The sequence below is a fragment of the Dermochelys coriacea genome, chromosome 4 (assembly GCF_009764565.3).
Source record: "Dermochelys coriacea isolate rDerCor1 chromosome 4, rDerCor1.pri.v4, whole genome shotgun sequence".
NCBI lineage: Eukaryota > Metazoa > Chordata > Testudines > Dermochelyidae > Dermochelys > Dermochelys coriacea.
The window spans coordinates 30310744-30323860 of NC_050071.1; the positions used below are offsets into that span (position 1 = coordinate 30310744).

Sequence of the window (13117 nt, forward strand, 5' to 3'; positions counted from 1 at the left end):
AGCTACCGTGTGGGAGAAGGAAAAAAACGGTCCCTGGTCGACAAAGGACAAGCCCAGGCAAAGTGCGTTGTTTCCACGACCAAGCAGCACGTGCAACAGGTTTGGCCTCGCAAGGTACTACAGACTATTGATTCCAGCGTTTGCCATGATCGCAATGCCCCTAACTGACCTGGTGAAGAACAGTGCTAGAAGTGGTCAGCAGCCTGTGAAATGGTCTTCTGGGAAGTGACGGAGAGGCTGAGCCAGGAACCCGTACTCATCCATCTGGACTTCACCCCTGAATACACCCTTCAGACAGATGCCTCAGAAGTGGGCCTGAGTACAGTGTTGTCCCAGAACATTGATGGGGAGGAGCACCCCACAGTATACCTCAGCAGGAAATTGTTTCCACGGGAGATGTCCTACTCAGTCATAAAAAAGGAAGCCCTTTTGGTGAAATAGGCTGTGGATGCGCCAAGCTATTATCTGTGGGGGAACTCCTTCAAACTGGTGACCATGCCCTGGTACGTTGGCCGAACACCAAGACAGACACCAACCCTAGGCTCATGAGATGATATCTCTTACTACAGCCTTATAGCTTTGAAATACTTCAATGGGCTGGGAAAGACATTAAGAAAGCCAATTTCTTTTTGGGGAGGGAAAGGGAGAATTTACCTGATAAAGCCCCACAGCAGAACCTGAGGGGGAGGGTGTGTGATAGGGTATATGAACCCTATACTTGCTGCTAGGCGAGACCCCCATCACTCAGCTGTGACCAGCAGGCAGGAGCCTCCTGCTACGTCCCCCAGTGACACAACAACAAGAAATGGCAATAGTTAGCTTTGTTGCGTAATACAATGACTAATTCTAGATTGATTGCCTGTGTGCATATTACAATCTTTATTGACAAAAGATAAAATTATTCAGACCAGAATCAACTGTGCACTGCAGATATGAAGTAGAGACTTTTTAAAAACACAGCTTGATTGTGAGCTCATAAATAGAATATTATATAGAAACTGGTTAAAAAAAGTTGAATGAGAATGCTATTCCCCATCCAAGAAAAGTCAACATATAAAACTTGAAGTAACACTGAACATTAGAAAAAGAGTGGCAGAAAAAGTTCTCTCCACTTTCCTTGTGGACTTCCAAGATTAAATTGATTGCCCTTGGGAGGTTTGTCTTAGGAGTGAGAGGGGAAAGTTTAACATTGATAAGTTTCACAGTAGAGATTCTTTGATTTGTGATCCATTCCAGTTTTCACTTCCTCTTCAGCTGGCTGGCTTCGTTATCTTTGCCATCATAAGACGAGCAATAGAGAACTGCTACAGGGACACCATCAGCTGGATTCAGGCAACACTATTGTCATATTTTTATATTCCAGCTTTTCCAGTTATTTGCTTAGTTCCTGCTCCAAGAAAACTTCTTCCCACTGGCTAGAGTTAAAACATACCAGCTACTTCTGTAGCACATCTTCTGTATATGCAATCTTTGACCTTTTTCACTAGCAAGGACAGTGAAATAATGCCCAATAATGGGCAGTTTTACTGGGTTGTGCAGTCAGGTGCTTTATCTTTTTCTGACGCTCCAAACCAGTGCTTAAAGCGATCTTCTATACACTCTGTTCCTGCAGGTCGCATGTCTATATAAGAGGGAAAATAGAAAGACTTGTAACTTTCCCAGTTTAGCACATGCTAAAGTACAATTGCTTTGCCTTGTCTAGACTTTTAGAAGGTGTTCAAAGGATTGAGCTAGACTACATGATCCAACCAATATCTTTAAATCCTAGTCTAGACAAGGCGCTTCTTTCATCTTAGCAGTTGGGCTGGGACATGGAATTCTGTGGGGACCTCAGACATTGGGAGATTTGCTGGCAGAAGCGTCAGCAACAAGTTAGATCACACGCACTGAACAGTGATGACAATGTCAAAACTTGCTCCAGGACCTAGTGCTTCACCACATTTCCGGGGAGTATTGATGGTTTTTCAAACAGCTAATAGTGGCTGCAATGTAAGATGTAATGCAGGCCACCCGTAAAGGCTTCCCCCACAAAAAGTGCCTGAGTGGAGAAGAGCAGAGAAGCCATTATTTGCCGGCCAAGGGTTGTGGAGACAGGCAGGAAAAAATAGGAGCAGAGTAAAGGAGGGTAGGGGGAATGGGAAAGGAGACATTGCCCAGGCTGCCATCTTTGCAGCTGGAGGTGGAGAGACTAGTGGCTTGGGTGCAAAACTTGCTCTTGAAATTAAAGGTTAGGCCTTGGAGACAGAAATTTGCTTAAATGCTGCCTCTAGAGTCAAGCGGGTGAAACTTGCTCATAGCTCTCTGCACTGGTGGAGGGCCAATGCTGGAGAATTCACTTGGGCTGGCCAGAAGACAAGAATGCCATTTTGTGCAAAGTTTTGAGGTTTTGGCATCTGGTTTTGTTCTAGACTGGGATGAAATACAGACCTTTTGAAACTTCTGGCAAAAAAACAAGAGAGCAACCTACCCCAGAGTAGCCAATATTCCAGTTGTTAAGGAAGTACCTATGATACGGGAAAATCCAGCTTCTTCTATTTCAACAAACTAGCACTTTACAACAAAGAACTGTTTAATCCAAAAAAATCCCCCAACCATTCACCCCTTCCAAACCTTTCTGAACTAAAACTATATAAATGAAATAATGTAAATAAAACATACAAAACTCTCTCAAAACCTAATATATCCACTGTACAATTGCACAATATTTCATTTATCCATCCTTACTATTAATCATTAAGTTCAATATATACTGCAATAAAAGCTAGCCCAATCTTTTGAGTACTCACCCAATTTAGGTATTCAAGTCCCCAAGTACATATGAATTAACTGTAGTGTGTACCTACCCTAGACCTTTCACAGGTCTGGCTAGCCAACCCCTTAACGTTCTACTGAATTAGTGTTCCTAACAGAAACAGTATTGCATTACGCACCTGTAAGCGTGCCTAAGCTTGAATTATCAAAGAAATTTGGACAAGTAAGAGGCAGTGTGTTTGGTGAATCCAGAGGCAGGATTTCTCGTGAAGAAACTTCCTTGGAGGGAGAAGGCATTTGCTCTTTAGCTGAACGAGGTGTGGTCTTCCTTGGAGACCTCTTCTCCCTAGTGGTGTCTCTACAGGATTCTGCTCTCATTTTTAGTGCTCTCTCTTTCCATTTGGTTAGTTCTTCTTTCAGCTGAAGTTCATTGCTTAAAAGGAGAAAAATGATAAAAGAGTGTAAACTACTGGAAGCATGACAATGCAAGTTCCCTCACACTGCCATATCAATGTGTCTTGATCCTGACTTCAAGGGGCAATCTCTAGAATCAAAGCAGTTAAGTCTCCATACCCATTCAGCTGTCTGCTGCAAAACTGTTAGACAACCAATTACTGCCAACTCATGTAAGCAAGTTTATATTAAGAAGGGAAGCCAACTCCTTTCCTAAGGTGTAAGGAAGAGACTGAATGATAAAACGTCACCACTGGTGGTGTCCAGATTCAAACTGCTGATGTGTGAAAGGCACAAGTCCCCAGCCACAAAGAGAAGAAAGTTCATCAAAACAAATGGATCTTTCAAAATTTCTCATTTCTCGGATTCTCCCCAGAAATATGAACTCTGATTTACAATCAAATGCAGTAAAACAGCAAGTATAGTAATGTATGCAGTTAAATCAGAAATTAGAGTCTAGACTCTGATGATTAGCTTTTTAAACTTACTTTACTAGAAGGTCATTGTTTTTCTTCAACTGCAGGTTTTCTTTCTGTAATTTAGCTTGTTCAGATTTTAAAATGAGCATGTGTGTGCTCTGCACAATCCCACTGCCACCACCACACGTCAGGGGTATATGGGATTCCTGAGGAACATCTTTTCCTGATATTACTGGGAAAAAAATTATTATTTGAATATATATTAGAAGCTGTTTGCTATATCTTGGACAATACAAAAAAATCAAGTAAAGTTGACCTTTATAAAGTAAATAAAGAAGTGTTCTGTGACTAGAAAATTATATTAAAATTCCCTTTTGGGATTAAGTGTTCACTGTATGGGTTACAAATACGATTACAACAGCTTCAATCTTTCTACATAGGAATTCAAACAGACTGCCAGTTACCTAGTATAAAATTCAAACGGTTCTCTAGTACATCACATGATCTACTGCATTTAACTGACAAATCCAAAATACAGTAATATAATATCAGTTATGGTTAGAAGAGATAACCATAATACCTAGCTCATAGAATTATTCAGCAGTAGATCTTAAAGCACTTTACAAAAAGAGGAAAGAATTGTTATTCCCCTTTTACAGGTGGGGAAGGGGAGGCCTAGAGAGAGGAAGTGATTTGCTCAAAGCAACCCACTGAACAGAGCCGAAACAGAACCCAGGTCTTTCCAGTCACAGCCCAGTGCTCTATCTATTAAGCAACACTGTCTCACATTTTGATATAGTGAGGATTCCTTTTTGCTTCCAGTTTTGAAAAAGCTATACAAACTTGTCCCAAGCTGTGTACCACTCTGTCCAGGAGTGTTTGATAAAAGTGTGGGGCCAATTACAGAAAGATTCAGATATGTCATTCAGATATGACAAGCAAAAAAAAAAAAATTAAAATCTGCACTTTCATACCTCGTCACTACTGCAGTCACACATGGAAGAACTCTACATGCTAAATTACTGTGATTTCCAGAGTTAACGAGTGGATTGTGAAGAGCTCTCTCACTACACCTCACCTACCGTATGTCCCAAATAAAGTCCTGTCCCTCCCTAAACCAACTGTGGACCGAAGACTAACATTTTTCTATCTAGTGCTCTATGCACAACCCACAGCCTCAATTCTATGTTTGTTTGTATAGATATTGTGAAAAAAATCCCTTGTATGTATTTTATATTTACCAGTAACATCTTGTTCTTGCTGTGCTCTTCTCAGTTCTTCTTTTAATTTTCTTAACTGTTCCTCTTTGTGTTCGGCAAGAGCTTTTGTAGTAGCAATTCTGCATAAGGAAAAAGAGGAAGCCACTATTTTAGCAGTTTGCCATTGTGTAATTCTGCAACATTTTGCAGTTTTAATTTGTTTGTTCCTCTCCAAATGAGAAATCAAATAGCAACAGGATCCAAATATACCAATAAAATAGCAAAACATATCAGAGCTAAGAAACTAGAACTCTTCACCAAGGAAACACAAAATACTTAATTTACACAGCCCGCCACTCCCCATCCCTTATGACAAAATAGCTTTATAGTTTCTGGGTAGATTAAAGACACTCAGAGCTCTCTTCAAAACCATGCCTGAGCACCAAATATCCAATAAGGTTTGTATTTTCAGTGCAGTTTCTACCTATTCCTGGGAAATATCTGAAGTGTTTAGGTAGGATGTTTGAAACAACCTGTATAAAAAACTACTTTAAACATCAGACCTTATGCTTTCCAAAAAAAGAACTGGAAAATTTCAGGATATCATACTTCAGTAAAAAAAATTAAACTTACTCTTGTTCAAAAATTCTGGATTGTTTCATTCTTTCCATGTCAGCTTTCACCAACTGAGTTTTGAGATGATCAATTTCTTCTTTATATAACGTGGCACCTTTATCTAATTTCGCCTAATATGTTGGATGGGAGAAAAGAGGAGATCTAGTGATAAGAAAGTTAGATCTGTTAAAGTTAATTAGGGATATTTAAATACCATCTTGCAGAGGCAATACTCTTATTCTAATGATATAACTTTACTCCTGAGGGCATTCTGTGCCAAAAAATTAAAATTCTGCACACAATATTTTAAAATTCTGCAAAAGTCTGCAAATGTTATTTGTCAAATAAATGTGGAGGCTCCAGCATGGCATTGGGGAGCACAGGCCACTGGCTGCACAGAATTGAGAGATCACTGTGCAGCTCCTCGCCCCTGCAGGGACATGAACTCAGCAGTGAGTCTGCACCCAACCCTGACACAGTGCAAGGACCTGATCTGCCCCAGAAACGCCCCAGGGCCTCCCCCTGTGCCAGGTGCATCAGGTGTGGGCAGGTAGGCTCAGCAAAACAAGATCCAAATGTGGAGGGGCTTAGTGTGGAGGGATCCAGGTGGGGGTTGAGAGGGTTCTGTGTGGGGCAATTTGGGTGCAGAGTGAATCTGGATGCACAGAGGCTTATTGGGGGGTTCTGAGTGCAATGGTAATGGACTCTTCAGGGGGGTCCAGGTGAAGGTGGTTAGAGCTCAGTGAGACGGAGTGGGGGTGCCTGGGTGTGTGGAGGGTAGAGCTCAGCAGGGGATCTGAGTGTGGGTGGCTTGTTGGGATGATCCAGGTGCAGCGCGAGTGGGACTCCTCAGTAGAGGTTCTGAGTGCGGGGGGGTCTGGGATTGAGGGGGTCTGGATGCACAGTGGTTGGGCAGATGGGGGAGCAGCTCCCTGTACAGGGATCCCTCCTGCTGCAGCTGAGGAGCGATGAGTTCAGGAAGCAGGGGTGTGGAAAGGGAGTTTATAGAGCTTCCTGAAGCCAGGAGAGAAATCTGAGGGTGCCATGCAGGGGAAGAAGAAGTCCCATCCTCCCCAGCCCGGCACAGGGTAGGAGCCACCAGCTGGGTCTTCCCCAGTTCCGCCTCCTGCCCTACAGTGATTTCTCTCTCTGCCAGCTGCCCTGGGCACCCGAAACATACTGCTGGGGAAGGCTGCATGACCGCTCTTGTGGCTTCCATTCGCTTCCCATCAGAAAGTCATTTTTCTGCGGGGAAGCAAATAAATCTGGGGGGGAGGCATAAATTCTGCCTATGCACAGTGGCACAGAATTCCCCAACGAGCATAACTTGGGTTCCAAGCTTGGTCACTTGCTGCTGCACCGAGAATGTCTGAAGATATAGACGAAACCATAGGGAAAGAATGCATCACTTCAATACCATATAGTGCAACAGATTGGCTTCCACATATTGGCCCGCAAGAACCTTCTCAGATTTCCTCCCAGCTCTCAAGTGGAAAACAGGAGTGACATTTTGCTTAAACAACTGAAGTTTTACAATGAAACATACCTTGAAAGTCTGTTTCTCTGTTAACGCATTTCTAAGACACTTCTCTGTCTCATTCAATTTAGCCTGAAGTTGGTTAAGTTCACTTGCAGCAGCTTTAGTTTTAATCTCTGTTTGTAACATGGCTATTCTCTCTTCCTTCTCCTTGACATTTTTTTCTGCTTCATTTACTGCATCTTCCAACTTTCGGATTGTTGTTTTCATAATCTTGAGAAAAATATCCAGTTATTAGAAGTTATCCTAGCAATTTCAACTACATTTGGCAGGCTTATCAGCTGTATTAGAGGCCAAGGAAATAAAATATTGTCTCATTCTGTTGGCTGAAAAATGTAAGAAGGCTTGTGCTGCCTACCTGTGGCAACTACTTCAGACGCCAGGGCTGTCAGCATAACATTTTTCCAGATATTCTGGAGTGCTCAAAACTTTAGAAAACAAGTGCATCTGACAACTGATTATAAGTGACCAGCTACTCAATTGTCCCACACTCATTTAAGATTCTTGCAGATGTACCAGATATCTTAATTTCTTCACTATAATCAAGTACCTAGTCATTTCTACTAAAAGTTTATGAACTGATGTATCACCCATGTCATTATCTAGTTGCCCAGTTCAGTCGTGATCCAATAGGACCTTTCCGAATTATTATTTAATTCTTTAATTTTGGTTTTGAGTTCTGTGCCAATCTCTAGTCTAACAGACATAAGGATTGTAATGACCACATGTAGCCTTATAGCCATCGCACTATTAGGCACAATATTTTAAATATATTTGAACACATTTGAAATGCTCTCAGTTGGTTAATATTCATATACACTATTGTAAATCTAACCTGTAGCTACAGCGTCAACTCTTCACATTCTAAATAAGACTGCTTTAATTTATTTTTGGATAATGAAACAGCTACAAAAAAGTTAAGTGTAGACTGGGCCAGTGGTGTTTTAGCAGTTTTACATTCATAGAATATCAGGGTTGAAAGAGACCTCAGGAGGTCATCTAGTCCAACCCCCTGCTCAAAGCAGGACCAATCCCCAATTTTTGCCCCAGATTCCTAAATGGCCCCCCTCAAGGATTGAACTCACAATCCTGGGTTTAGCAGGCCAATGCTCAAACCACTGAGATATCCCTTCCCCTACATATTAATTATCTAGTCTCTTAGCTTTTTTTTTTTTTTTTTTAAAAACTCAGTTTAAAAGTACCCTGTGAAATTTCTCTGCTTCGTTTACAGATTGTTTTGCATTTCTGCTGATTTAAATTGATTAACATATCAGATTATATCACCTTTATATCTTGTTCTGTGGCTTTTAATTGGTTACAAAGTCTATAGTTTTCTTCTTCTAGTGCAAGATTAGCAACACCACAAGGTGCCAGCTGTTCCTTAATTGTCTTCAGTTGCTCAAGTAACGCCTCAGTTTTCCCTTTTCTTTGTTTCAGTTCAATTTCCGAGTCCTTGCAATAGTTGGCAGTTCTGGTATCCATCTCCAATGAAGTTTGAAGGAGTGTCTGCAAAATTAAATAGTGCCATGCATGTAATTGTAAAACTTTTAGAGCCCAGCCACAAATAAAATACCGTTAAAGATATATGCTAAGAAACCAACCCAAATATTTAACTTGTCAGAGTACATACATCCACTTCTATAGAAATGGCAAAATAATTATGCAGGAAACTGACTCTTTAAAAAGCAGTTAAATGTATGCATTTAGAATATATTAATTTCTAATATACACGATGGGAGCCAGTCCTGAAAACCTTCCTGAGGTACAAACTGGACTTCCAGATTTGGATGATTCGCCTCAAGAACCATAAAAAGTAGGGGTGGCGCTGTGGCAGGAAGAAGAGAGAGAATTGCTTCGTAAGGGAACCCAGAACTTCATGTCCTTAAACTTTTACCCCCACTAACACAGTTTGAGTTTTTTAGGGTAGGAAAGGTATGGAAAAGAGAAAAAATTGAGCAAAGTTTTACCAGATTATTGTATCAAGTCTTGAAGTAGTGTTGGAGAAACAAGAAAATAGTATCCTAGGTGAAAAGTTTGAAGAAACAGAAGTGATTGGATTAAGCCCTAAAGCTGTGCAAGCAAAGACACATGTATGCACACTGAAGTCAATAGGCAACTTTTCCCTGAATTTCCAATGGGCTTTGGATCAGGCCCTTAAATGAGCCAAGATTTTGCCTTCCCCCAATCACATGACCTGTCAACTATACTTATTCCTGTAAAATGCCTATAAATAGATTGTGTACCTCATATGAACTATTACATGTAGCTAAGATGTCTTAAATCTCTGGAGATTTTAAGTCTCAGCCATATTAAACCATGACATTTATACAGAATGCATATTTCTAAATGAAACGGTCATCGTTTTAGTTTAAGTTTGGTTTTGCTGAAATAGCTTTACGTGTAAATTCATTTTTGTTGGGCTCCTATATAGAGTATAGTGTTTCACTGGACCACAACTTATAGAACATCTTTTCATGCTGCATTAAAAACTCATTGTTCAAGTTTAAGACACAAAGTCTGTTACAGTTTCAGATAGAAGACATTTCAGATAGAATGTCTGACAAAAGTCTTCAGCAGGCTAGTTCCAACAGAGAATTGGTAGTATTGCTGATGTACGCCCCATTTAGGACCTATAGTGCATAACTACGGAAACATCTCTGGTACGTAGAGGTGCCTGGGCTTAAGTAACAAGAGGTGCTCTAAGCACTGAGCACTTGGCTCTTTTTTTTTTTTTTTAAATACCCTTCCTGACCCCAATTACAGAGTAAAAAGCACAGAAACGATGAGAAGAAAGTTCATGGGAGGCAGGGGAGAAAATTTTCTGAATGAAAAATCTTTAGGGCTCCATCTGGCCTGAAGGTCAATATGGACCAAGAACTTGCAGCGGTGTGAGAAAAACCAAAAGGAAGAAACAAAAACCCTGTAAAACTTCCAAGTAGAGCTTCACTTTACAACTTAGTACAATATGAAGATACTACTGGAAATTAAATACTTTGCCTATATACAATATACAAGTACTTGTTAACACGAATACTCCCAGAAAAAAAAATCTGGTGGGTTTATTGATTTCAGAGCTGTGTTAAAAGTTGAATGATGTACTGTTATAGCAGGAACTTTTACCTTGACTTTAGGTGTCCAGAATTTAATCACTTGTAAAAGCCTCTCATTGTCTTGCTTTATTCCTTCTTTAAGTTCTTCTACATCACAATGATTTCCTGAACATGTTTCCAAAAACTGCATTGTTTCTTTTCTAGTACTCTCTTCCTGTTGTAACTCACTCTCTATACTGAGAAGCTCAGTTTCTGTTTCTGACATGTCTCTGAGAATGTGCTGCATTAAAAAAAAAAAAAAAAAAAAATTGAAAACAAGCGATTTACCAATTTGATTGCACTACATTAGTTTTCATTGACTGAATGGCTCAAATAACTTTATTTGCAATATTGTTATAGTAATTTTTTAAAAAAATTGTTAGTAAACACTGTATTTGTTATTTTACACTATAATGTTGTATATGGAATATTTCTTAGCTTCTAGTTATGCTATATTTGAAGTATAGGTTCAAAGTTTATTTTACATTTGACCCCCTTTGTTAATAGCATAAAAATATCCTTAACTTAATGGACAGTTGTGCCATTCAACGATATATATATATATAGTATTTAAAATAATCAAGCAAGAGATTTTTACAAATGGAGTTGTAGGTGCTTTATAAGACCAACATAAAGAGATCCCAGGCTGAATATCTTGCATATAATAAGCTCACTTATTGTGTCACTTCATAAATTGAAAATTTAATTCTGATCAGATCAGAAAATTAAGATAAAACAGATCAATTATATTTAAAAGTGAAGGTTAGTGTCAATTAATTTTCCTAAAGCTTACGAAAGCATGAGTCACCTGCAAATAAAAGCAACTCCACAGTGAAGTAGCACATCCATGTTGTGATATTTCTCAAAATATAAATATTGATGTCTATTTCAGTCAAATCAATATACTGAGTGCTACCTCGATGTGGATGTCCAAGTTCTGCTGCAATTCATGGATATTTAACTCTTGGGAAGCCGTTTCATCCTGTTTCAAACAAGTTTGCTTGAGACACCGAATCTGAGACAGTAGCTCATCCTGTTTTCTCTTCTCATCAAGCAATTCCATTTCATGGTTGTTTATGGTAGTATAGTGTTCTGCCTTCTTCCGGCAAACACGGCTGAACAGAAACTGTTGAATATGAAAAGGTCAGCATTAAGGATACATTGCATTTAGATAAGATTCTAGACAGCTGTGTAGCACTTCATGCATACACAAAAAATTTAAGAACAATGTATAGTAAAAGGCCTTGTAAAAAACCCTCATCTCAATTATTTCCACATTATGTTTGTAAAGAATATATTTTTCACAGCTCTAGAAAAGCTCAAAGCTTTCAGGGCATGAGGAGATTGACTGAGATACTAAACTAGTGGTGGGAACATATACTACATAGCTTGCAATCCAACAAAGAGCAGAATTTGGACCCCGGCAAATTAAAATACCTCGATTTCAGAGGACTTACTCTAGATTTACACCAATGTAATCAAGTGAAAATCTGATGTATTTATTTTATGACATCTAGCATGGCCTCAATCTGCCAGGTTTAAAGTTTGTTATTTTTTAAATGGCTGAAACTACTACATACACACAAAAGTCCCCGCAAAGTAAATAAATGAAGGAAGACTATAAAAGAAAAAAGGACCAACAATTATTATGAACAATTTAACAAGAACTTAAACATACGACTCCAAAAGTGCAAATGCTGATGTGAAGTTATGAGCTCAGACTCTATGGAACATTTGTTTAATTTCTTAGTTAACAAACATTTACAAAAAGTAACAGCTATACATTCTCAGGCCTAGTCAATGTTTTGTTTTCTTTGAATTACTGTCCCCAGTAACAGAAAATTGCCTAGAATCACAACTACAAAGACCCAGAAGAGAATTAACATGTTAAACTCCATTTACTGTACCTATTGGCATGATAGAACCTGATCTATTCATATGGTGGAGCTCCTCTCCTTCCCCCATTCCTCTTCATTTTAAGTGATTAAGAATGAATGCAGTCAATCACTCAACTGCAAGATGGGTGAGGGTTACAAGTATCCAGAAACTTTAAAGCTACCCAATAAAGGTGTCAAATCAACACCTGCCATGGGACAAGGCTATGCTATGAAAGCAACCTGTATTTTGAAGAGGTTTACATAATGATCCGCAATTCTACTTCTGGAGCATCTAGCATACGGATCAAGTTTTCTTTGACCAGTTACAACATTTGAAAGAAATGTTAAGGGTATTAGACTATTCAAAATAGCTGAACTATATTCAGAGTTTAAGGCCAATTCTATGGTTCTTAATTGGCTCCATTATACAGGGCTTATGCAGCAATTACATATCAGTTTACATTGCACACACTATATATGTTCTGCAATAACTGCATACAGCAGAACAGGTCCAGGAATGAAGCTCAATCCCAACACTGCATGTTAGTTAGGGATTTCTTCACAACCATAGTGCTCCATGAGCACTTGTGTTAGTATGTTGGATATAATGTAAAAGCAGAGCTACATGAAGCCCTCCACACAACCACTGTTTGAAATTTGTACCTTAAGTTTGTTCAACAAGCTCTGGAGATGATTGCTTATTTTCTCATTTTCAGTTTGAAGCCTTTTGACTTGTTTAGCCTGTTCAGGTGAAAGGTGTGTCAGCATCCCAGCTATTAGTGCTTTTTGACTGCCGAGTTCACTTTTCAGATTTAGAGACATTGTAGTGAGACACTCATATTTCTTCTCCATCATTAGGAATTTCTCCAGAAGCTCCTGAGATAAGGAGAAATAGAATCAGCCACAATAAAGAATAAAGCATCCTTGAAGAATATTTTACAAAGTGATCAAGCTTTAACAGCTCATCAGACTCCAGGTGTTCTTTAAGGAATTTATTGGTTTTATAATATTAAGAGAAATAACTATGGAGTAAGATTCCAATCACTATTCACCGCAGAAGGAAACGGGACACAAATTAGGTCAGACAGTACAAAGAGAGCCAGAGCCCCAGACTCAATTATACGCTTTCAAATGAGCTCAAGTTGTTTCAATGACTTAGACTCAAAAGATCTTCATA

General features: G+C 39.3%; 1 protein-coding gene across 6 annotated transcripts in view; it reads right to left on the reverse strand.

Annotated features, from left to right (window-relative positions):
• Positions 1-864: 864 nt before the first annotated feature.
• CENPE (centromere protein E) overlaps positions 865-13117 on the reverse strand; it is a 75136-nt gene continuing 62883 nt past the window's right edge. For 5 of the 6 annotated variants that reach the window (XM_038399874.2, XM_043513228.1, XM_043513229.1 and 2 more), the window contains 10 exons: positions 12604-12816; positions 10980-11189; positions 10095-10304; positions 8259-8480; positions 6984-7187; positions 5456-5568; positions 4865-4962; positions 3693-3855; positions 2931-3184; positions 865-1621 (listed from right to left, as the gene is read on the reverse strand). In XM_038399874.2, the coding sequence (XP_038255802.1) occupies positions 1524-1621; positions 2931-3184; positions 3693-3855; positions 4865-4962; positions 5456-5568; positions 6984-7187; positions 8259-8480; positions 10095-10304; positions 10980-11189; positions 12604-12816 (1785 nt within the window). In that variant the 3' untranslated portion in view covers positions 865-1523. Of the gene's footprint in view, positions 1622-2930; positions 3185-3692; positions 3856-4864; positions 4963-5455; positions 5569-6983; positions 7188-8258; positions 8481-10094; positions 10305-10871; positions 11190-12603; positions 12817-13117 lie in introns of those variants that run through there. The other variant, XR_005292619.2, reaches the window with a different exon arrangement.